General features: G+C 37.3%; 3 protein-coding genes across 3 annotated transcripts in view; 2 read left to right on the top strand and 1 right to left on the bottom strand.

Moving 5' to 3' along the window:
- LOC126949874 (uncharacterized) overlaps positions 1–24,463 on the top strand; it is a 66,018-nt gene extending 41,555 nt beyond the window's left edge. Inside the window, exon 2 of the mRNA XM_050782802.1 lies at positions 20,183–24,463. Coding sequence (XP_050638759.1) covers positions 20,183–20,952 — 770 coding nt within the window. The 3' untranslated portion in view covers positions 20,953–24,463. The remainder of the gene's footprint in view (positions 1–20,182) is intronic.
- Positions 4,059–20,379, bottom strand: DR1 (down-regulator of transcription 1). Its single transcript, XM_050807116.1, has 3 exons — positions 20,160–20,379; positions 12,945–13,108; positions 4,059–6,169 (listed from the first exon to the last, which is right to left on the bottom strand). The coding sequence occupies exons 1-3, from the start codon at positions 20,377–20,379 to the stop codon at positions 6,023–6,025; spliced, it is 531 nt and encodes a 176-aa protein (XP_050663073.1). The 3' UTR covers positions 4,059–6,022.
- LOC126964212 (uncharacterized) lies at positions 20,954–24,463 on the top strand. The gene has a single exon (XM_050807129.1). The coding sequence runs from the start codon at positions 20,954–20,956 to the stop codon at positions 21,419–21,421; it is 468 nt and encodes a 155-aa protein (XP_050663086.1). The 3' UTR covers positions 21,422–24,463.
- Positions 24,464–25,055: the final 592 nt, after the last annotated feature.

Here is a 25,055-nt window from a genome sequence, read left to right as displayed (position 1 = left end):
TGGCGTAAGTCACCATGTCTGGCCAATTCTTACTTGTTTTTATCCTTTTTAAATGTATATAAAGTTCACATTAATCTCAGTGTTTAATTTTAGAAATGTTTTGGGTCTTCATTAGAAATTTGGTAATGTTTTTGTGACCAGAAATATATGCCATAGGGACTTAACTCTTATTTATATCAATTCACCTATGGTAAAATTGGTTTCATTGTATGTTGTTTTTCTTAAACTCGCAGTTTCCAAGAACCTATCAACAACATTGAGGACTTATTGTATTATAAATTATTTTTATATGTATATAAAGACTTTCCCTATTTCAATTGCGAATATACAGATCTGTGCACTCAAAAATAACAAGCCTATTACGACTCAAACAGCTATTTGTATACCCATGTTCACAGAAGCATTATTCCCAAGAGCCAAAAAGCAGAAGCAATCCAGTGTCCATCAATGGATGAATGGATAAACAAAATATGATATATACATACAATGGCATATTCGGCCTTTAAGAGAAAAGAAATTCTAATGCATGCTACAATATGAATGAACCTTGAAGACATTATGGTAAATGAAATAAGAATGAATCTATTTAGATATCTAGAGTAGTCAATTCATAGAGACTGAAAGGTGGTTACCAGAGGCTGAGGAGAGAGGAGGTAATGGGGGGTTATTGTTTAATGAACACAGAATTTCAGTTTGGGAAGATGAAGAGTTCTGTAGATGGATGGTGGTGGTGGTTGCAAAATAGTATGAAAATACTTAATGCCACAGAATTGAACACTTAAAACTGGTTAAAGTGGCAAATTTTATGATATGTATATTTAATCACAATAAAAATGCTTATTAAAAGATGTACTAGTTATGAGATAGCATACCTTATCTGTTTCAAACTGGGTGTGGCTAACAATGAGGTAGAAAAGCAGCAAGCAGGTAGAGAGATTTATAATAGCTGCTCTAGGTCCTATCGGGTGAAGGGATCAGCAGATGTGAAGTCAAGAGTCTCCTGTAAGATTTGACTTTCTTGGAAACACATTTTAACCCTGGGCCTCTTCTTTCCAAATCACCTATTTCTTTTAGTCTTTTTGCAGTGATACTGTGTGTTGCTTCTAACACAGGTTCAGTTTCACAGCCTTTCCCTCAAGTGTCTTATCCTAAAAGTAAAACCTTGATGATCTAAGCTGGTGGTTTTCAACAGGGGGCAATTTTGCCTCCTATCCCCGCAACACCCAGAGACATTTGGCAATGTCTGGACACATTTTTGGGTCGTCACAACTGGAAGTAGGGTGGGGAGTGGTGCTAATGATATTGACTGGGTATAAGCGAATTCTGCTGCTAGAAATCCTACAATGCACAGGATAGGGTCCCACAACACAGACTTAACCAACCCCAAATACTAACAATGCTTGGTTTGAGAAACCCTATTCTAAGGTTTTTCTAAGTTGCTTATTTATGGTAGAAACTGATCATAAGTTAAAAGTTTCCTCCTTTTGGATTGCTTGAGCCCAGGAGTTTGAGGCTATGGTGCATTATGATTATGCCTGTGAATAGATACTGGAATCTAGCCACTGCAATCTATATTAAGAAACATAGGCCAGGCGTGGTGGCTCACGCCTGTAATCTCAGCACTTTGGGAGGCCAAGGCAGGTGGATCACGAGGTCAGGAGATCGAGACCATCCTGGCTAACACAGTGAAACCCCTGTCTCTACTAAAAAAAAAAAATTAGCTGGGCGTGGTGGCGGGCACCTGGAGACCCAGCTACTCGGGAGGCTGAGGCAGGAGAATGGCGTGAACCCAAGAGGCGGAGCTTGCAGTGAGCCGAGATCGTGCCACTGCACTCCAGCCTGGGTGAGAGCGAGACTGTCTCAAAAAAAAAAAAAAAAAAAAAAAAAAAAAAGCAAGCAAGAAAGAAAAAAGAAACATAGAGAGACCCTGTTTCTTATTAAAAAAAAAAAAAAAGTTTCTTCCTCTTATTCCTTACTTTCCCTTCTCATTTATTTTGAGGAAATAGGATAAGAACCAGTGGTAATACCTTGGGTTTGAAAGGAGGCTACTTATGTTATCATTCTCTTCACCCTGGCCGATCCTAACCATAACACTTTATATCCTGGGGCATGGTGAAAAACAGAGGAGGTGGGGTAGGACTTGCGGTCAAACTGCTGGGGACAGAGGAAAAAAAGAAGACAGCAACAAAAAAATACAAGTGAAGAAAGTGGAAGTCAGTGCCTATGCCATCTGAATTGGATAATTCTTCCTGATGGCCATTTGGACATAGGTGAGTTGGAGAAACATAATTTAGAAACCTATATAAGGAAATATCATGCATTTTAATGACGTTATAACCTCAAATTTAAAATTCAATTAAAAAATTGTATCACAGATTTTCCCACAACATACTAATTCAAGATATCACTTATAACTACTTAAAATTTGCATTTTTTCTAAGGAGCAATAACCTAATGAGTATGTAATACTAATGTGTCAGTTAATAAGGGCAATTACTTTTGCTCTTATTTTCCTCTTATACGAAATTAAATAACAACATACCTGCTGCAACATAACTTATTTGGTACAATTTAGGTGTTCTGAGAAATTCAACCCACTAAGATCATTAGGGTAATTCATTATTATGCTACACATTAAAAAGGTGCCTTTATAGTCATTTTGGAAAACTGTTTGACAGTAAATACTAAAACTGAAAATACACACACCATACAACCTAGCAATTCCATTCTTAGGTTTATACTCAATGGCAATGTATACACTCACCAAAAGACATGTATAAGAATGTTCTCCACAGTACTATTCATAATAGCTCAGAACTGAAAAATCCTCAAATGACTATCCATGGAAGAGTGAATAACTTTTGGATGTAATGAAAAATGGATAAATAAATGCAAGACTATACAGCAATAAGAATGAATGAGCTACAAATACATGCAACAATAAGGATGGATCTCACTTTGGCAGGTTGAATAATGGCCTCCACAGATAGCCAGCGTATGAATCCCTGGAACCTGTGAATGTCACTTATACGGCAAAAGAGATTTTGCAAATGTGATTAAATTAAGGATCTTGAGATAGGGGGATTATCCCTGCTTTATGCAGGTGAGCCCTAAACGTAGAGGCAGGGAAAGATCTGACTACAGAAGATGATATAATGACAAAAGCAAGCTTTGATCATAGAGAAGAAGGGGTCACAAGCCCATAAATACAGGTCATCACTGGAAGCCAAAAAAGGGAAGAAAACATTCTCCCTCACAACCTCAAGAAAGAGCCAACCCTGCTGATACTTTGATTTAGGCCTAATGAAACTGACTTTTGGACTTCTGATCTCCAGGACTATAAAATGATGAACGAAAAAAAGTGTATTACGTATGATTGCATTTACATAAAATAAAAAACAGGCAAAACTAATCCATGATTTTAGAATTCAGGATAGTAACTTTCAGCAAGAAAGAAGATAGTGTTAAGACAGGGCAAGAGGAGGGTTTCTGGGGTATACATAATGCTCTGTATTTTGATCTGAAGACTGGTATATGAGTTTGCTTAATTTGTGAAAATCTTTATTTGTGTACTGTTCTGTGTGTGTGTGGTATATGCAGTTTTAAAAACCAATGCCTTTTAAACACTTATTAATCTGATAATCTGCCGAAAAAGATATATAACATATATTCAAGGGGATGGAAAAATACTTACTGAACAATAACTTTATTTCTCAAGAACGCTAAAGATTTAGTTTCTCTCTTCAAGAGATTTAAAAAATTTTAACTGGCAAAACATAACAGTGACTCTCAAATGCTAAAAAAAAAAAAAACAAAAAAAAAAAAAAAAAAAACTAAAAATAAAATATTGCATAAGTACCTTTGTTATGCCTCGATCTTACGACTGTAAATTACAAAAACACAAGTAAAACCACATTTTTTGAAATAACAGTAAACAAAAACAAAAGGCAGGTACTACATACCAAATGACCAAAATGTCTTCTGGGCCTAAGATTCTTGAAACTAGTAAAAATTGTAATAATAGAAATCTCTCTATAGATCATTAAATATAAAAACCATTTATAAAACACATCACAATTTTATTGCTTGAAGAATACAGCATATGAAATCACAAGAATGTCAAAATGAAAAGTCACTAGGCTTCAAACGTATAATACATTATCAGATGCAGTAAAATATTAATTAACCTGAACTCTGCATCAAAAAAAAAAAGGTGTGGAAAATATCTAAGTTGTTTACTTAAGAAACAGATATACTTAAAATAGAAAGTATAAGGATGTTACAGTACAAATTAGAAAAGCCAACACATATTAACTTATTATTGTTCTAGACTAGACTACCTTTGGTACTTAAACTTTTTAAAAAACAATTTCTTCTATCTCATCCAAATGCACTTCATGGGTATGACATCCATGAAGTAACTTCAACTTAAAACATTCAGCAAAATTAACCTTTTCACTTCATGGGGGAAGTATATTTAATAAATGTATAACAATATTTCCCTTTTACTAAAACTGCAAAATATGATCATTAAGAAACCTAATAGTTATAAAACTTTACTTACCTAGCTCTCCAATTAAAATTGAAATCCTGGGAGCCACAATCTATTTTTGGGCTTGGTGAATACATAAGTTTAAAAGATTTGGCAACTGACATAGGAATTTAATTACTTAATACTATCTTAAGTGACTTTTCCTTTCTGTTTCCAAAATATAGACACTATCCCATTTCTTCAACATCCTGGATTCCTATAATCACTACCATACTTTATTTTTTAGAACCAAATTAAAGCTTCTCTCTTTTAATAAGCAGGTAGAAACTATTTATGTTCCATATAGGGCTGATCAGTTATAACACAACTTACGTTTCATATAGGGCTGATCAGTTAATTCATATAGGGCTGATCAGTTGTAACACAACTTCTTAAGCAAAACTAATCTTTTTTTTAAAGCTATCACTCAATTATGATGGAGACAATAATGTCATCTCAAAAGGTAATGTTGGACTCTAGGCCATCTAGTCGGGAAAATGTAAAAGTAATTCTAAAAACAATAAGTAAACTATAACTACAAGTTAAATTAAAAATCCCTCTCTCATAGCAAGCATGCTCATTAACTTTCATTTCTTTCCCCCAGCAAAGGTTTGAATATTCATGAACCTCAGTTAAACCAAGGGAATCAATGCAATTGTTTCAAAAGTCCCACCTATATATTTGAATAATATGAGTATGGATGGACTAGGTAAGTAATACTATCAACAATTACTGAATTAGAGCGAAAGAGTATAAATCATGACAGACTTCCAAACTGGGCAGTCTTTGAAATGTCATAGTGGAGCTCAAAATGAATTATGTTGTAATAAAACTATAGTTTTTACCTCTACACAAAACAAAAACAAAATAAAAAAACATAACCACCAAATTTATACAACTACTATTAAACATACTCCTTCCTAGTTTTTTAATGTCTTGAAGTTTTTCTAAACAAGTATATTGATCTGAGCATATATATTTATTGCCTATATATGTTCTCATTTTAAAAGACAAATTCAGATACTACAGAACTGAACTCTTTCACCAACCCAATCCAATGTCTACTGATTCACACAGCACCCCCCCCTTAATAATTTAAAATTCACAAGTTTTAGTTTAGTTAAAAGGGCAGAGGAAATGCAAATGCAGATTTAGAGCTTTGTAGAAATTTCACTGTATTTTTATAAACTTGAAGTTTTCTGTAACACTGTTTATTGATCAAATGAAGGACTTGCTGCTATCTAAAATTTCATAAACACCATTAAAAATTCAAAATTGATATTATACTGAACCTTAAATTTTCAATAGTTCAAAGAGACAGTTTTTACATGTATAGCACACAATAGATGAAACTTAATAGCAGACATCCCTAGAATACCAATGACAAGTCCACCAAGATGCATACAAAATTACAGATAAGCATTTCTTTCACTGTTTTTGTTGTGCAGGGAAAAACATTTATAGAAGAAATAGAAACTCAGCTGGTGAATTTCAGATATCATCATCATCCTCTTCATCCTGAGAAGATCCCGCCTGATTAGATGCACTGGCTGAGGCAGCAGCAAGCTGGGCTTGTTGGGCAGCTTGCTGCATTTGAAGCCATTCCTGTTGGGCCAATTCTGCTTGTTGCTGTCTAGCCTAAACAACCAAAACATTAAAAAAATGATAACAATTTTTAAAAAACCCATAATATATACACTTTCGTTAAATGTAGATTAGGCCAATTTCAGACAGTTATCATCATACATCTGGATATTGTCCAACTACTATGTAATTGTCACACACCTGGAGAACATAAACTCTATAGGTAAATATAATTAGAGATTGCTTTTTTCTAACTACACAGGTCTAAGAAATTTCTCAAACTTAGGTCTCTTATAAATGGCCCTCTTTTATTTCACGTAATTTATGACCTTTGGTTCAACTGAAGAAGTTGAAAAAGTTGACAAAACCCACAATATTCCCTCTAGCTCTTTCCCTGTACTTTTCCTTTCATTTCACTTGACTCTTCCGTACCCTCAAATTAAATTTTGATATAAACATTTTTCAATCTAAAATTTATATGGTTTAAAAGTTCTCTAGTATAGTACCTCTACCTCATATGAAGGAAGTACTATACATGTATGCAGTAGCTACCCCAATATTTCTTTCTGAGTTTCTATTACAATTCCCTAACCTACAATATGCCTATCTCTGTGTCCCTCATTCCCTCTCTGTAAGCACACACATTTGCATATACACACATACACATACAAATATACATATCCTTTCCGTATACACACTAGTAAAAAGATACTACTTAAAATCCATTCATCTGATATATCCTCTATTAAAAACAACCACAGGATTTTAGAAACCAAGATGCATACATATGAATTACATAAGAAACAGCTAAGGCTCCTTCACAATTTAATTTTATCTGTTTGTAGAAAAACCACACCAAGAAGGGAAAAAACGAACCTGTTCTTAAAAAGGTCTTATAATTTCCCATTAGACTCTGCCAAAACAATCCTTTTCTCCTTTTCTGTCTGTTCTGGGAATTGTTCTTTAAGTCCAGCTCATACCCTCCCCTTTATGCATAGGTAATTCCTAGTCATCATTTGAAATGCAAATCAGTTAGTTTTTCTTGACCTTTCCAGGCCATATTTTATGCTCTATTTCATATACCATAATTCCCTATGCATTCCCATATCCATCCACTTTGTTCTAGAATTATCTACGTTTATATCTTTTTTTTCCACCACACTTGAGAACAGAGATTGTTTCCATATTCTTTGTTGCATTCCTAACACAAAGGCCTTCAGTATTTTCTGAATGAACATGCTACAGGAAAACAGTGATGGCCAGCATAACCAGTAACATTTAAGATTTTACCATATACAATCCTCACTCTTCTGAATAATCTGTCATGACTTTATTATCCAAACGTTTCTAGATATAAATTCTAATCAGGTCATTATTTCATTTTTTTTAAAAAAAAATTGTTATCAATCAAATCCAAATTTCCTAGCCTAGAGTTCAAGGTCCTCCAAATTAGTGTCTACCCCAACTTCTCTATAGTCTTTTCTTGTAACATGCACTTTGTGCTTCAAAAAAGCCTAGAATACAAAATGTTTCCCAAATTTACACCATACTTCCTCATCTTTGCTACTTTTACTCATGCTGACATTCATCCTATGTGAAATTTCCTGCCACTTACTGAAATTTTACCCTTCCTTCAAGTCAAACTGAAATACTATTTTCTCCTCCTGGTATCAGTCAGTGTATAATCAAGAGAAAGAAGTCACACGAGTTACTGGAATGGAAAAAATTTAATATAAAGAACTGTTAAACAAGTATAAAGTTGTTTTTAGGCAGCTGAAAAGGCAGGAAGAGAACATTAAGATGTCATGAAAGTAGCTACAGGAAGCAGCCACCAACCCTAAAACTGGGGGAATAGAGGAAAATGCTGGCATTTTTAAAATTTAGACGCTTAACGAAACCACTTCATGGAACTGAAACTCAGACCTCGGAAGAATGGGCATAGATAAGCTAGTACTAATATATCCGTGCTTGGATGAGGGCCCCAAGGGTTGCGATCCACACCGCCAGAGTGGGGGGATGGAGTGCGGGTTCAGGCGGGTTGTGTATTAGAGAAAATGCAAACAGGATTCAGTCTCTGCTACAGGAAAACTGATGCAACCAGGATGAAGAAGTGTTGCTGGTTTGTTCAAAGGAACTGAAAGACAAGAGAAAGTAAAAGGAGAAAACCCTTTCTCTTCCTCCATCCATGCAATCTCCCACGAGAACCCCATACTGGCAACAGAGTCTAATGGAGAGTCAGCTAGCAAAGAAACATGTGGCTTACAGAGTACTAGGTCCAGTCACAAAGCAGAGCACAGAAAGGTGGTTCTGGAGCTAAGCTAACTGCTTCCTAGTTGGCATACTCCTGCACCCCCAAAAATTGATGTAATGTTTCCATACTTGAGATTTCTTTCTTTCTCTTTCCTTCTCTCTTTCTATTTTTGTAGAGATAGGATCTCACTATATTGCTCAGGCTGGTCTCGAACTCCTGGGCTCAAGTGATTCTCCCACCTGGGCCTCCCAAAGTGCTAGGATTACAGGTGTGAGCCACTATGCCCAGCCAGAATATCTTTCTCGTAAGTGGTTGACCTCATTTTTTTTTTTTTTTTGAGACGGAGTCTCACTCTGTCACCCAGGCTGGAGTGCAATGGCACGATCTTGGCTCACTGCAAGCTCCGCCTCCTGGGTTCACGCCATTCTCCTGCCTCAGCCTCCCAAGTAGCTGGGACTACAGGAGCCCGCCACCACGCTCGGCCAATTTTTTTGTATTTTTAGTAGAGACGGGGTTTCACTGTGTTAGCCAGGATGGTCTCGAGCTCCTGACCTCGTGATCCGCCCGCCTCAGCCTCCCAAAGTGCTGGGATTACAGGCTTGAGCCACCGCGCCCAGCCCAGCTTCATATTATAGTTATCTTCTTCATCCAAGTAGTCAATCTCATAACAGCTGTTAGTGTGTCTGCATTATACCTCCCCTACTAGATACTAAGTTTCTTAAGAAGAATGATATAGTCTTCATTTTTGTATATCTACAGTACCACATATGTCTTGCAGACAGTAGGGACACGTTAATTTAATTCTGACTTGAAATTTGTTGACTGAAGGGCAGGAGTGGGGTGGTGCTGGTGTAGGTGGCAGTAGGGAAGTGGAAGAAGAAAAGATATTACCTTGGGGGAAAGCTACCCACATAACCATAGTATCAGGGACTAATAAAGGAAGAGGTCTACATCAAATGTTATTTTTAAAAAAACAGATGAGTAAGAATTGAAAGGAAAAAAAATTACTGAATTTCGTGATTAAATGTCTCTGTGATAGGAAAGAAGTTAAATTTGAGGAATAAGTGATTGTATGTTTTCAAAAAATGGTAGCACTGATCATTACTTATTTATTTATTTATTTTAGAGACAGGGTCTCACTATGTTGTCCAGACTAAAGTTCAGTGGCTATTTACAGGCATAGTTGTTATGCATTGCAACCTTGAACTCCTAGCCTTAAGGGATTATCTTGCTTCGATCTCCTGAGTAACTGGGACTACAGGAAGGTGCCACCTTGCTTGGTGAGTAACACAGATCATTATAGCAAAAGATGAAAGGGTTTGGGGGATACAAGGAAATGCAGAAGACCCGTATATGGTTAAAGGCAAAGACAAAAAAAATAAGTAAGGAAAAGACTATAGATATTAGAAAAAACAAGGCTAAGACAATTTTTACAGTAAACAAAAACTTTATTTTGCTTAGGAAATTAGAAACCAGCCATTCTCCCTAACGATGATTGTCATCCATTTTTGTAAAGAAATAGGAAAAATAGTAGATTCTAACACACTAGCATATTTACTTTTATGGCAGGAATACCCAGAGTTCAAAACCAACTAACAGAGCTTCACTAAAAACATTTTAAGGCTGGGTGCGGTGGCTCATGCCTGCAATCCCAGCACTGTGGGAGGCCAAGGCGGGCAGATCGCCTGAGGTTGGGAGTTTGAGACTAGCCTGGCCAGCAGGGTGCAACCCTGTTTCTACTAAAAGCACAAAAATTAGCCGGGCATGGTGGCGCATGCCTGTAATCCCAGCTACTTGGGAAGCTGAGGCAGGAGAATCGCTTGAACCTGGGAGGTGGAGGTTGCAATGAGCCAAGACAGCACCATTGCACTCCAGCCTGGGCAACAGAGCAAGACTCCATCTCAAAAAAAAAAAAATTCTAAGAGTTCATAAGAAAATTGCAGGGCAAATCAAATATGTAAATTTAACCAACTTAAGCATACCTATATTTTGTGGTCTAATCAATTACAAATTGGTATAATTTTGTGACATGGAAAAAATTCAAATAATTTCAAGTCTCTACAAAGGTTTTACTGCAAAGGTTCTTGATTTGGTAGTTTATTCAATGGTCTGCAAAGTTGTGTACTAGTTACAATTCAAATTTAATTGACTTTTAGGTACCATGCCCCTGTATCAGCTCTGATACTTTTCTCTGAACATAAAAGCACTTCTATGCCTTTAAAACTAACTGTTGAACTGGACTCACTAGTGCACATCTATAGTCCCAGCTACTCGTGAGGCTGAGGTAGGAGGATCCCTTGAGCCCAGGAGTTCTAGGCTCAAGTGTGCCTGATAGAGCCTGTCAATAGCCACTGTACTCTAGCCTGGGCAACATGGTGAGATCCTGTCTCTTTAAAAAAAAAAAAAAAAGTTGATTGATAAAATTTTACTTGTATTCATTTCCACAAATTGAACGTTTTTCAGTGATATTTACTCTAATATATTTTTTTCTCTCTTGCCCCCTATTCAATCCATCCCAAGTATTTTTCTTCTAAAATTGGGGAGTGAAAGACAGGTAAGCAGGCATATATTTCCTAATTCACTTTTCTTTTGGAGGTTTTCATTATGTTTTAAGATACTCACTCCCACATATTAAAATGACTCATTTATAATTTAAAGTTAACTTTAATCTTGATGTATTAAAGGTTCCCTCCTTCCAAATATTTGCTGCTAGCTTCAAATGAGGCTGTCATTGTGTTAATATTTAAAGTCTAAAAGATGAAACAAAATGAAAGTGACAAAAAAGATATATTTACTTATCCATTCTTTCACATTTAGAGCTTCAGTGCTGTAGGGAAGAAGTACTAGGCAACTGCTATAATTTTACCTCTCCGCTGGTCATCCTCACAAAAGCAAAGAAATACTAGAGATCTTCATACATAAGCCAGGGTAAGAAACAAGGGAGATAAAAAAGAGGAATAAAAAACAGATAATTGGGATAGAGAGGTGAAGACAGATATAGCAGGCAGTCAATTATTTCTTTATAATTTGCCCTAACAAGGATAATACATATTCTATTTAAAAGCCCCACAATAAGTTTAAGAAGATAAAATGCAGGCTAGAGCATTAGCATGGTATTGTAGAAACAGTAGAGGCTTTTGGGCCAAAATACTTAAGTTTAAATACAGACTCCAACACTTCCTAACTTTCTGAACTTACTGTTTTATTTAAGTCAATCTTTCCCACTCAATCTTCCCCAGTAGACTAAGCTCTATAATGACAGGAACCCTGTCTCCTTGTTCACTCTTGTAAGCCTAGCACCTAGCACGATGCTTGGTAAATAGTAAGGACTTCAGTAAGTAACTGTAGAACAAATGACAAATAATTTCAAGCAAGTTGTTCCACCTCTGAATCTTTTTTAATATGTAAATGAATACAACAAAATTTATATTTCATAAAAACTCTGCCAAGTTTTTATGTATTTAAAGTATCCAGGAGAGCATCTTCTGTCACCAAATGTTTAATTTAGCATTCTCTAGGTGGTCTGCAATAGCATAAATCAATAAATGCGATTAATGTTTTTAAAACACCAACACCTCTTCTTTCGTACCTCATATTCATATGGATTATAACATTGCATGTACTCACGCCTGCTTCAAAGGCTTTTCCTCTTTAGTGCCTATGATAGGCTGTGAGGATTAAATGAGATAATGCAAGTAAATTACTTGGCAATGTGATTAACACGTGGTTAGAACTCAATAAATGTAAGTTTTTCTTTTTACCTTAAGTTTAAATGGTACTTGGTGTCTAGTGACTAAACATACTTAAGACTCAAATGCAGTTTGATATAAACCAAATTGATTGTTATGGCTGCAGAGAGATCAGCTACAGGACTAATCTGGAAGAGTTTACCTAAAATGATACTTCCCAGTTCTAATGGTTACTACAACTTCTCTTCTATTCAATCCAAAGCTGCCTTATAATTTCAAATGAAAGGCCAGAACTTAGAAGGGAAAAAACAGCCTTGCCACCAATTCCCCTCCCTTTTCTTTTTGAAACAGAGGAATATTAGTATTTGATTCTAATTCTTCAGAGTCTAGATATTAGAATTATAATAAGCAAGGAAGAAAACATTTTCTCCCTTTGCTCTACTAGCTTTAAAATACTTTTTTAAGATTAAAATGCTTCAAAGGTGTACATTAAATACCTAATTTAACTACACAGTTGATATTAATCAGATTTTGCTTGTATGTCATGCATCATAAAATCTGATATAGAATTTTCTCATCAGCTCATCATTTTAAATCTTAAGAACATTTATGTATACTTTTCACGCCTTAAAATGGTCATTCTGTCTGAAAAAAATATTAAAGTGAAATTTCAATAGGTATTTGGAGTTGTTCTCTTTAGAAAACAGATTGCTGCAAATATTTACATTCACATAAACCAGAGTCAAATTGGTCAGCTCTGAACACTAGATTCTATAATCAACTACCTAGAAAAAGGGAATCTTCTGGGTATGTCTGTTAATTTAGGAAGCAATTTCAGTTAGCAATCAGGGTAGGATTCAGAGGAAAATAATGTAAATAAATTACTTACTTTTGCAAATAATTCTTGCTGCTGTCTCAATAACTCTTCTTCAGGAATGCCAAGGTTTTCCAAACGAGAACTGGCCTTTCTTCTTTTTAATGCTACTGTTTTACACTCTTGCAAGACTTCTTTTACTTCACTGATGTAGGAGCCAAAGCCCAAACTTTCTAGTGCTAGAGAAATGAAAATATTAAAATGTGAAAGGGTGATAAAATATAGCTTTCCCCAACCTGTGGAACATAAAGTTTTTGTGGACTTTTCTTTAGGGGAGGGGAATGTTTTGCTGTTTTCTAATAATTTTACCTATTTTATAGTTGTACAACAATTGTCTGGGCAGCCAAGACAAATATTTTATCAATCTGCTAAAAATTAGGTGGCAAATCAGTTAAAACTTGAAGAACCAAGGCACATGCCTTCACTTTTCATTCTGACTAATTTTTAAAAGACCAAAGCATTTCCTGTAAGCGAGGAGAAAAAAATAGTCCATTATAAGAACATATGGTTTTAGTAAGAAAATACATTTTGTGTCATTTGACTTAGAAAAAGTAGGCTGGTAACACATTCTCTACTAAGTTCTGGTAGGACAGAATAAAAGAAGAGAAGTTTTTCTTTTGTCCAATATACCAACAGGAAGCTATTTTTAGCAGATACTCAAACTGCCAAGTTTAAAAAATACTGGTGGAAATGAAAGTCATGAAATTCAGCACTTAAGAGTCAGCCAACAGGTTTCTCTTGAAAACAAAACTTAACAGGAAAAATAAAAACATATTTAAATGATGTGGCAAAAAACTGAGATGAAAGAAGACTATAAGGAGATAAGAAGCATTAATAAAAAATTTTTCTCCCCTTTTCATATTTAGAAAGGAAATTTTATAAGGAAAAAAAAAGTGGTATTACAGGCATGGTAGCTCATGCCTGTAATTCCAGCACTTTGGGAGGCCAAGGTGGGAGGATCTCTTTAGTCCAGAAGTTCACGACCACCCTGGCAACATGACAAGACCTCCTCTCTACAAAAAAAAAAAAAAAAAAAATTAGTCAAGTGTGGTGGCTCGTGCCTATGGTTCCAGCTACTTAGGAGGTTGAGGTGAGAGGATTGCTTGAGTTCAGGAGATTGATGATATCATGAGCCATGACTTTACTGTACTCCAGCCTGGATAACAGAGCAAGACCCTGTCTCAAAAAAAAACAAAAACAAAAACAAAAAAAACCCACACACTCTAAATACCTTCTGTAATCCAGAAAAGACAAGGCATAAAATTTCCTTTTGGCTCACAGTATTTAAAATTATATCTTATAATTTTGGTACATTGACTAATGCCCCAAAGGCATATTTTGTATTGTGAACCAATGATGAAACATAGGTGGTGAAAAACACAGTAAATCAATTTAGGTCATCAGTTCTTGAAGTCTTTCAGGCATTACGTTGAACCAGACTCCTTTTAGTATATACGCTCTCACTTCTAACTTCAGGAATTTGCTCTTCTGGGACAATGTCAAATATACCTTTACAAATCTACATGCCCATGCAAACTGGTTTTTAAGACATTTTAAATGATTTACAACTTTAATTATTTCAAATGTTAAGCTGTTTTCATCAACCTTCTTTAGAAATAACCTGATGCCAAAAAGCATAGTACTGTCCTATAATTAACTCACCTCCCCTGACCTCCCTAAAAACTTCAGAAAGGCATTATTCTAAGTTCTGTATATCAAATTCGCCAACATGGCCGTGCACAGTGGCTCACGCTTATAATCCCAGCACTTTGGGAGGCCGAGGCGGGCAGATCATTAGGTCAGGAAATTGAGACCATCCTGGCTAACACGGTGAAACCCTGTCTCTACTAAAAATACAAAAAATTAACTGGGCGTGGTGGTGGGTGCCTGTAGTCCCAGCTACTCGGGAGGCTGAGGTGGGAAGAGTTTGTGTTCAGGAGTTTGAGGCCACAGTGAACTATGACTGGCACTGCACTCCAACCTGGGTGAGAGAGCAAGACCCTGCCTCTTAATTAAAAATAAAACAATAAATATCACATTGTTATTAGTTTCAGGGTTGTGGGAATCAACAGGTAATTAATACAAGGCATTTAACAGTGTCTAGCACATAAGAATCACTTAACCAACTCAGACTACGTATTTCTCATCTTTATTTTTTATTTTATTTTTTATCTTATTTTAAATGTAAAAGAGTACCCTCATAAGTGTACAGCTAAAAATGAAGGTATAGCTATACAATATCACATTTAAATTCAAGCTCGACAGGTATATTTATAAAATACTACATTTATAAAATTAACAAATCAACACAATGGAGAGACAACCCTTCAAAATACCATAAATTACTACACCAGACATTAAGGAAATCCAAAACAGCCGGCCATGGTGGCTCATGCCTGTAATCCCCGCACTTTGGAAGGCCAAGGTGCAGGGATTATTTGAAGTCGGGAGTTAGAGGCCAGCCTGGCTCACATGGTGACACATTGTCTCTACAAAAAATACAAAAATGAGCCAGACGTGGTGGCACACGCCTATAATCCCAGCTACTCAGGAGGCTAAGGCATGACGATCGCTTGAACCTGGGAGGCAGAGTTTGTAGTGAGCCGAGATCACACCACTGCACTCCAGCCTGACAGCGTGACTCTGTCTCAAAAAAAAGAAAAAAGAAAATCCAATCCAAGCTATTTTTTTTAACCATGGAGGGCTTGGATTAAAAAAAAATTTTAAATATATAACTACCTTTAAAAACATTTAAGGCTGAGAACACTGCTTTCAAGAAACTGGCAAGTAGGTCCAAGGTTAATATTTAATTTTATTCAAAGAATTGCCATATGTAAAAACTATACTCTCAATAAAATGGTTGAAAAGGAGCAGCCACAAATTTAATTTCAAAATTGCATTGACTTTAATTTTAAACACATTTGGCAAACAGATATCAATAACTAGACATAATACCTTCTAAATAGGGAGATATTTTACATCATTTGCTTTCATGTATTAGTTATCATACACAGAGAGAATATTAAAGGATAAAGGAAATGGCTCCCAAGCAGGGCCACCATTTACGGTTATGTAGGTTATTCAGTACACAACATACTACAAGGCCATTCTTATTGTAAATATCATAAATTCGTATGTTTACTGTGATACTTTTTCTGGCAGACAGTAGGAATGCTTTTTAAGGAAGGAGTGCCTTTTTCTAATTTGTACAAAGGGACCTTATGGATTATTGATGGCTCTATTTCTAAGGATCTTATCTTTCTAAAACAGAAAAATTTTTTTTAAAAACTTGTGGGTAAAACTAACACACATCACTATCTGTCACCCTATGCCGTGCATCTTAAAACTACAACCAGAAAAGTCCATGGTGTATATTAGGGGAAAAAATACGTAGCACATTTTTCAGCTTAAGAGACAGATGTTAACAAGACAGCTATTCAAAAAACAAAAAAAAAAGTGAAAATTTCTTCCAAGCAACAATAATCTTCATATAGGCTTATCTTATTTTACAAACTGATGTACTCCTGAAAGGTTCTGTCATAACATGAATTTATGTGAACTACTTCATACTTCATATGCATAAAACATGTTTTTCATTTTTAAAATTATGTGATATACAGTACCTTTTAAATACTATATAAATCAGCATTCTCTAATTTCTCCATTTTCTTTTGCTTGTGGGAAGGAAGGGACTAATGTATTTCACATAAAATACATTAAGAGGATGTAGGCCAAAGTGACTTCTTGGCTCATTAGCCTGGCAAAGGTTTCTGAAGACCCTTAAGAACCATGTCCTCCATGGTATCACTACTGGAAATCTTGGACAACAATGAGAGACTAATGGCAGGGAAGGAATTGAGTATCATTTATCTTAATATCCTTAGTAGTATCTAGCACAATGCCAAATACTTGATAGTATTCAGTAAGTAATTGTAGGGTGGCAGAAGGAAAACAGAAACAAAAGATACATTAATTTTAAGAAAAGTATTAATAAAATCCTAACTTGAAAAGCATTTGATTATGTGATAAATTTTGCAGTGCAAATTAGATGTGTCCCTTCGGAAAAAATATCTGTATGAATGATTATTTACTACTCACGTCCACTTTCCAACACAGACTGTGGTTTAGGCTTTAAAGCAAAGGTTCTCAAAGTGTGGTCCATGGACTTATGCCGGAACAGTTCCTAATGGTTAACATTAGTTAACCATGGAAATTCAACGCATTTAAGTACCTTCATTGCAATTTGACAAAATAATTTTATGTCTATTGAATCTAATAGTAAAGAGTTAAGTGTTGGTCTTTTCCTCATCTTTTCCAGTGATCCATTTTCATGTTATCTTACAAAGGTACCAGTGTGAGACGGACAGGAATTTTTAAAAAACTCCTTCAACATAAGACAGCTTGGAGCAACTCAGTGGCTGAAGATGTAAATTCTCAGATACTCTCAAACTTTTACTACTTCCAGTTACAATTCTCATAAATGGGAGGGGAGATATTTCATGTAAGGTTCTCAACCCCTGACTAATTCTCAAAAATTACAAGTAATACCTGAAATCAAGTATTATTTATACATAAATAAGAAAACCTTAGTTAAAAGATTTACCTAAGGTTAAAGAATTCTCAGTGCAGAACTTAAGCTGACTCTCAATGTCAATTCTTTCTATAAGGTGACAGAACATGTTAGAACTCATTCAAGAATACGTGTTCACAAAAAACTGCAATAAAACAGGAACACCTTTTATAGCTTAGAACTCCCTCTATTCACATATCTATGATCTTCAATACCAAGTCTACTTTCTTAAACTCAAAATAAGCAAAACAGAAAAAAAAATTTTTTAAACTAAGTTATTTAATAGATTTACTGGTGATCAAATTGGTTCAACTTTAACTTGCATTTTACAGAACTATCTCAGAATGCTTAATTTGTTCAGACAAGATAAAGCAAGGTGGGAAATGAACAAGTGAAATGTCCTAAAGCAAAGTCCAGTTCATTAAACTTACCACTAAAAACTCAAACTTCAACATGTGAGAATCATACCACTTTAAAATGTACATTATTTATTCCACTTGGATATATTCTACATTCCTAATCAATGCTGACAGAAAAGTATAAAAATGTCCTATCTATTATGATTAGTGTACAGGAACACACTTCAAACACCTAAAACATATAAACCTTAAGAATTTCTTTAAAAATTTAACTTCTCAAAACAAAACTTCTTTGGAATAATTAAGCAATATGAGATTATAAATGTATAAAGTCTACAAGCCCAATTAGGGAGAATTCTTGGGCGAAAATGTAGATTCTTATCCACCTAACAATAGCATAATACAAAAAAAAGAGGTAAAATTTTAAGACTATAACACGTCAATACATGATTTTCAAAAACAAATCATCTTCATTACACAATGGAAATGCTTTTTCACTATAGCTTTCTGACTCACACATTAAACTGAATTTAGCATATTCCAAAGTTGAATTATTTAGCATACTGCTTGCTACAGCTGCACTTCTATTCCATCATGTCAATCAGAAATCTAAATATATCCTAGAAAAGAATTAACTCTCCCCAAGAAGACAGACTGTAATGTGTTATTAGGTTTTTGGAACGATCCCCACTTCTGTAGTGTAAACAAATATTTAGGCAGACCCTGTTGAAATCTTTTGCAATTTTCATTAGAAAGGCAATGTTGATAAAAAGTTCTTTTTCCTTTTTATGAGTTGTAAAAAGAAATTACAGCTATCTGTGCTGGATAATCTTGTGAAAGACTTATGACAGCAATCACACATACAATGTAAAAATAAATACACAAGAGAAAAAACAGACAACTTGGCTTTCATTTTACTTGCTAGAGTATTCAGCACATCAAGTAGAAAAAAAAAAAAAAACAACTAGTACTAGTTTTAAGAATCAAATATGCTTTTTCCTAGGGATTTTTCTCCTTATGTACTGAAATGGCAGGATATATTTTAAAACTACTTTCAAGACGTCATAAAGGATTAAAAATCAATCATTTAATCCTTTTGTCAATACTGACAGTAAAATATTGGATATGGTCAACATAAGCAGATGTGTTCTCTACTTCAGTACAACAGGCAAGTCACATTTTAAAAAGTTAAAGTATAAAAATTAAGTGACAGACAACCACCTGCCTACCAAAATGATTAAAATTAACCATTTTTTCCCTGGTTTCACAAGCAATCAATACTTTTAATTAGATTATTACGAAAGGCAAGTTCTCACTTCAAATTGAGAACAACTCTTTCACAAGAGTACATGTAAAAATATCGCAAAAGGTACATTCCCGAAACATTATGACTAGTAAATATGTTTCTCCTCTCTGAAACCATTAGAATACAGTCCCCCAAATCCCTATTACGGGACCACAACCTTTTCAGGATAAAAGAAACTGTTGAAGCTTTCAGAAGTGCTGTTCAATAAAAGCCTAAGTGTATGCATCCAAATAAGAATGACAGCAGGAAAGGACGGGGAAATTTTCCGTTAAAAAAAAAAAACTTGCATAAACTTTCAATCAAAGATTTTAAAACTTATCTCCACAGAATAGAACAAAGCAAACGACATAAAGGCAAACAAAAAGAAAAAAACAAAAATTTAAAGTTCACCCTTTTCTTACAGAATGGACCAGGAGTGCTTTCGTAACTCATTCATGAACGTACCATCAAACCATTTTTAGAGCAGAAAACATACCTCCTTTTATTCAACAACGATAAACTTGACAACGTTGAACACATTGTATATTAAGAATTTTTTAACTCATGTGTTCAGAAAATAAATCTTTTCCTCTACATTGGTGAAAGGTCAGGTGGGGAAGGGGCGCTCTGTCTCCATCCATGCTTGAAGTTCCTGTCTGAATTTTTAATTTTCCAAGGGAGAACTTCTGCGTTCCTTAATTATTATCTAAGTTCAACTTCAGGCAAGCAATTCCTGTTGCTTCGGCTTACCTGGCTGTAAAGTGAGATCACTCTTTGTTTTGGGGACGTTGACCTAAATGTTTGCACTCCTTACGTGTATTCGCTAGATGAAAAGTACTGCAAGAATGCTACAAAGGGATTGTTTTTAAAGCACGGGCTACCTACATGCCAGTCTGGCTTTTTCATTAAGTTACTTACCAGTGAAGAGGAATGAAGGCTTTGACATGAAAGCGTCACGCGATTAGCAGACTGCTCCCCTAGACCCTCATTCAAACCAATTTCCACACATGACTTACCTTGTATGACATGTTCTGGTGAGATGGTCTTCTTTTCCGATTTGTTACAAATCTCATTGGCTTCAGAAGATATAAGGTGAATGAATTCAGTGCAGCAGTTCACCACCAGCTCTCGAGCATCGTTGGCCACCCGGACATTAGGAAGAGTCTCTTTGATCATTTTATTGATAGCAGCTCTGGGGATAGTGAGATCATCATCGTTGCCAGACGAGGAAGCCATAGTACCTTCCTGTTTCTCGCGCCCCGGCTTTTAAAAACTCCCCGGCTCTGGTCCACTACTCCACGGAGATCTCTCAAAAAGCCGCCCTCGGAGAGTGATCCCGGGGGGTGCTTCGCGAAGAGGGTGCAGAAAATGAACGGAGGAGGAGCTGGCTTGAGGGCTGGGAACGCTCGCGTGTGTGAGAGATTTAGGATGAGTTTGGGAAGAAAGTGGGGGCCTGAGGATTCTAGAGAGAGCACAGCCCAGGCTGAGGGGAAAGCGCGGTGGTCCGGAAATTTGAGCGGCTGGGGAACCACCTTCGGGTCTCCTCAGAGGGGCGGGCACTGTCGCCTAACTGGTCCCCAACGGCGTCGAAGCAGAGGCAAGATCCAGGGGCACTGGCCTCGCCGCGGTACCGGGCGGGTACCCAGCGGGCTCGGCTCTATAGAGCCCGAGGCCCCGCTGCCGCTGCCGCCGCCGCCAGCAGCCGTTGCCGCCGCCTCGGCCAAACCATCCTTCAGACACCCGCGCCGCCGCCTCACAACATGTCCGCCGCTGCCGCTGCTGGAACGGCGACGGCCGCCTGGGAACTAATATGGACAGAGCCAGGCACAGTGGGAGTCGCAGTGGCTGCCACCGTGGCCGCGTAACCCGAACGCAGATCCTGGAAGCCGAAGCGGCGGCAACGGTGGTCCCTCCAGAGGCCAGGGAAGATTTGCAGGAAGCCGCTCCCGACACCCTTTGCGCCGCCGGAAGCCTCGTTCCTCAGATTTCCCCCTCCCTCCCGGACCGACTTCCGGATGTGGCTGCCGCCCTTCCCCCACCCACGCCGACGGGAGCCGCCCGTTCCCGCTGCCAGCAGCTTCCGCCTGCTGCGGTCCTGGCAAGCACCTCGGGATCCCATTCCTTCACAGGGGCCCTAGCCGGGCAAGCGCGCGCGTCACTGTACCGGAGAGCTCCAAGCACGCGCTTGGTCAGGGGCCCGGACGCTAGATCTGGGAAGGGGTGGTGGCTGGCTAGATGGGCGAGGAAGGATCGTCTCTACCCTCTCTCCAGCAGCTGAGGCCTCCGAACCCATCCCTAGCCGGATTTGGGGACAGAGGAGCGCTGGTATTGATAAAAGAACTCTCTTTGCTATTCTTTTAGGAGCCCAAATGAGGATTGAAAGTGAGAAGAATGGGGCCTGGGCTTGGGAGTGGGAGGTGGGGAAAGCACAGAATCCCGTGTGCCTGTTTCTGCGTCGTCTGGAGAGAAAGCTTTTGAAGATGTCTAATAGACCTTATTCGGGTAAAAGCTCTCTAAAGTCCTCCATCTTTTTTTTTTTTTTTTTTTTTTTACTGCATGGAAAATGAAACAGAAGTTACTTGCCTAGAGGCGACTAAGTCGCCTAATAGATAAGTAGGAAAGTAGAAGTCAGTTCCAACGTAGTGGAAATGCATGGCGTACAATGAGCCGTATTAGAAGGTTCCCATTTAGACAGTTTTCATGGTGTATTCCATGTTGGCTTCTACAGGGGAAAAAAAATGTTAGAGCATCTTAACTGTTTTTACTTCTTTCCATAGTGACTAGTAATATCAACAGGTGTCAAGATCTAAACAGAAATTGCATTTTAAAAAGTGTGTCAGCCGGGCGCTGTGGTTCATCATACCTGTAAACCCAATACTTTGGGAGGCTGAGGCAGGGAGATCACATGAGCCCAGGAGTTCAGGACCCCCCTGGGCAACATTTGAGACCCGTCCCTACAAATATCTGTGTGTGTGTGTGTGTGTGTGTGTGTGTGTGTGTGTATTCATTCCAATATCCCACTGTTTATAGTATAGCCTCTTCTCCCATATGACAGTATGACACTCTTACGGGTTTTTTTTTTTCCACCGGGCTTGGTGGCAGGCACAGTAGTTCTGGCTACTCTGGAGGGTAAGGTGGGAGGATCGATTGAGCCCAGGGGGTCAAGGCTGCAGTGAGCTGCGATTGTGCCATTGCATTTCCAGCCTGGGTGACAGAGAAAGAGTCTTTGTCTCAAAAAACGTTAAAAAAAAAAAAAAAAAAAAAAAGACAAAGTTTGTCATACTGTCGTGTGGAATAAGAGGCTATATAAATAGTGGGATGTTGGAATTTCTAAAAACAAGACACCGTTTAAATCCATTTTGTCACTTTGGTTCATCAGATTCATTACTCTTGATGACACCTGGCTTGTTGACAATGTTTTCTTAAAACATTCTGTCTGAGCCCTGTATGCTGCTCTCAAGAAGACATTACAGATTATTACTCTATTTTTTCATTTAGCATTTTCTCCAGGACCACTTACTGGTTCTTTAATTTCTGAAGTGTGGACACTTGTTTTTCAGTGCTACTAAATTTAGTCAAAACAAAATTTCTTTGATTAAAAACAGTATTTTAATTAAATTTTCTTCAGGCCGGGCATAGTGGCTCATACTTGTAATACCAGCACTTTTGAGAGGCCAAGGTAGGCGGATCACTTAGGCTCAGAAGTTGACCAGCCTGGCCAACATGGTGAAACCCCACCTCTTCTAAAAATACAAAAACTAGCTGGGTGTGGTGGTGGGCACCTGTAATCCCAGTTACTTGGGAGGCTGAGGCAGGAGAATCACTTGAACCCTGGAGGCAAAGGTTGTAGTGAGCCGAGATTGCACCACTACACTCCATCCTGGGTGACGGAGCAAGACTGTCTCAAAAAAAAAATCTTTATGAAGTGGTGGTTTGTTGTTTTTTTTTTTTTCGTCAGTTTACTGTTGATTTAAAGATTTATTATAGTGCCTAAATTTATCTTGACCTTATCAAGTTTATCAATCTGAAAAAGCTAGCTGGCAAAAAATGTCCTGAGTTGTCACAGTGTCACTGACCCATATCTTGTCTCTCCTGAAAAAACTATAATAACTTTGCTTTTTCATGTAACATTTATGTTCTTTATAGACTTGTGCTAAATAGATGAGTAGAGCACACATTATTTCAGTAATAGTTTATTGCTAGAGGCTTCTGTGGTAGCATAAACAGAATTGAATGTGTAGTAAAGAGTTGTAGGTATCAGTCCCAACTTTTTTTACTTAGACAAGTCACTCTCCAAGCCTCATTTTCTTCAATTCAGATATAGAAATATTATGTAACACACAGGATTCAAAATCAAATGAGACTTGTGTGAAAGTACTTTTTGTAGTATGAAGTGTTATATAATGTTAGTGTCTATTATCTTTATCAGGCTTGGTCAGTCCAACTAGTAATAAACCATGTAACTAGTTTATTACATATGTGGCTGAGAGAAATTTAATTGGATGTAAATACCAGTGTGATATGTCATAAAATATGCTAATCTGTAGCCCATATTTAAATATTTATAGTATACTATATGTATCTATATTATAAATAGGCTTTTGAGGACAAAGAGAACATCTCCTTATTAAGCTTTAAGAGTTTCAGAGAGAGTGCATATATATGAAACATTATTTTTTCATGTTGTCTAGGTGCGGTTGTGCACACCTGTGAGCCTAGCTACTTGGGAAGCTGAGGTGGGAGGATTACTTGAGCCCAGGAGGTTGAGGCTGCAGTGAGCCATGATCATGCTACTACACTCCAGGCTAGGTGACAGAGTGAGACCCTGTCTCAAGAAAAGGAAAAAAAAAAAGTTTAGCTTCAGACTACGGTTAGGGGAGTGTCACTGTCAAAAATAGTGGAGTTGAAAGGGAGCTGTTTAGAGAAGACGTGCTTGCTTTTGCATGTGTTTGGGCAGGCATGTATAGACGTGGTGTCCTATAGAAAGAGGAAAGAGAAGACAGCATCTGGGCCGGGCGCGGTGGCTCAAGCCTGTAATCCCAGCACTTTGGGAGGCCGAGACGGGCGGATCACGAGGTCAGGAGATCGAGACCATCCTGGCTAACACAGTGAAACCCCGTCTCTACTAAAAATACAAAAACTTAGCCGGGTGAGGTGGCAGGCACCTGTAGTCCCAGCTACTCGGGAGGCTGAGGCAGGAGAATGGCGTGAACCCGGGAGGCGGAGCTTGCAGTGAGCTGAGATCCAGCCACTGCACTCCAGCCTGGGTGACAGAGCGAGACTCCGTCTCAAAAAAAAAAAAAAAAAAAAAAACAGAGAAGACAGCATCTGATTTCTACATTCATTCAATAACTGTCTAGTGTCCTGACTATGATGTAGGAGAAATAAAGATGAATATAACTCCCACCTTGTTCTTGAAGACCCTATAATCTGGTGGGAGAAGCAGAATATAAACCAGATTGAAATAAATACTGTGATAAAACACACAGGTTAAGAATGTGCATGGGAAGAAGTGATTAACACACTAGTGAAGTACAAAGGGTTTTATGGAGGACTGAATATTTTAACTGCGGCTTGAAGATTGAGTACAATTTTGGTAGAGAAGGAAAGAGCATATAACTGAAGAAAAAACACAAAAGTATATTGTATGACTTGGGAAAATAAAGTAGTCTAGAGTGGCTCTGTTAATAGGGTTTGTAAAGAGGTGTAGTGGTATATAATGCAGGAAAAGTAGGTTAGGGCAAAAAGAAAACAGATCAGTGCCTGATATGAATTATACACTGGGCCAAAAGTTTTCATATTTGCTATTTCATTTAATTTCTATATAGCCATGCAAAATAGGTGTTTTGACATGGGGGGAAAACAGTCTCAGAGAGTTTTACTAATTTGTTCAAAGTCTCACAGATAATAAG

Source organism: Macaca thibetana, chromosome 1 (genome assembly GCF_024542745.1).
Source record: "Macaca thibetana thibetana isolate TM-01 chromosome 1, ASM2454274v1, whole genome shotgun sequence".
Classification (NCBI taxonomy): domain Eukaryota; kingdom Metazoa; phylum Chordata; class Mammalia; order Primates; family Cercopithecidae; genus Macaca; species Macaca thibetana.
Note: the sequence above shows the minus strand (reverse complement) of the source record. Positions and strands in the feature narration are given on the sequence as shown.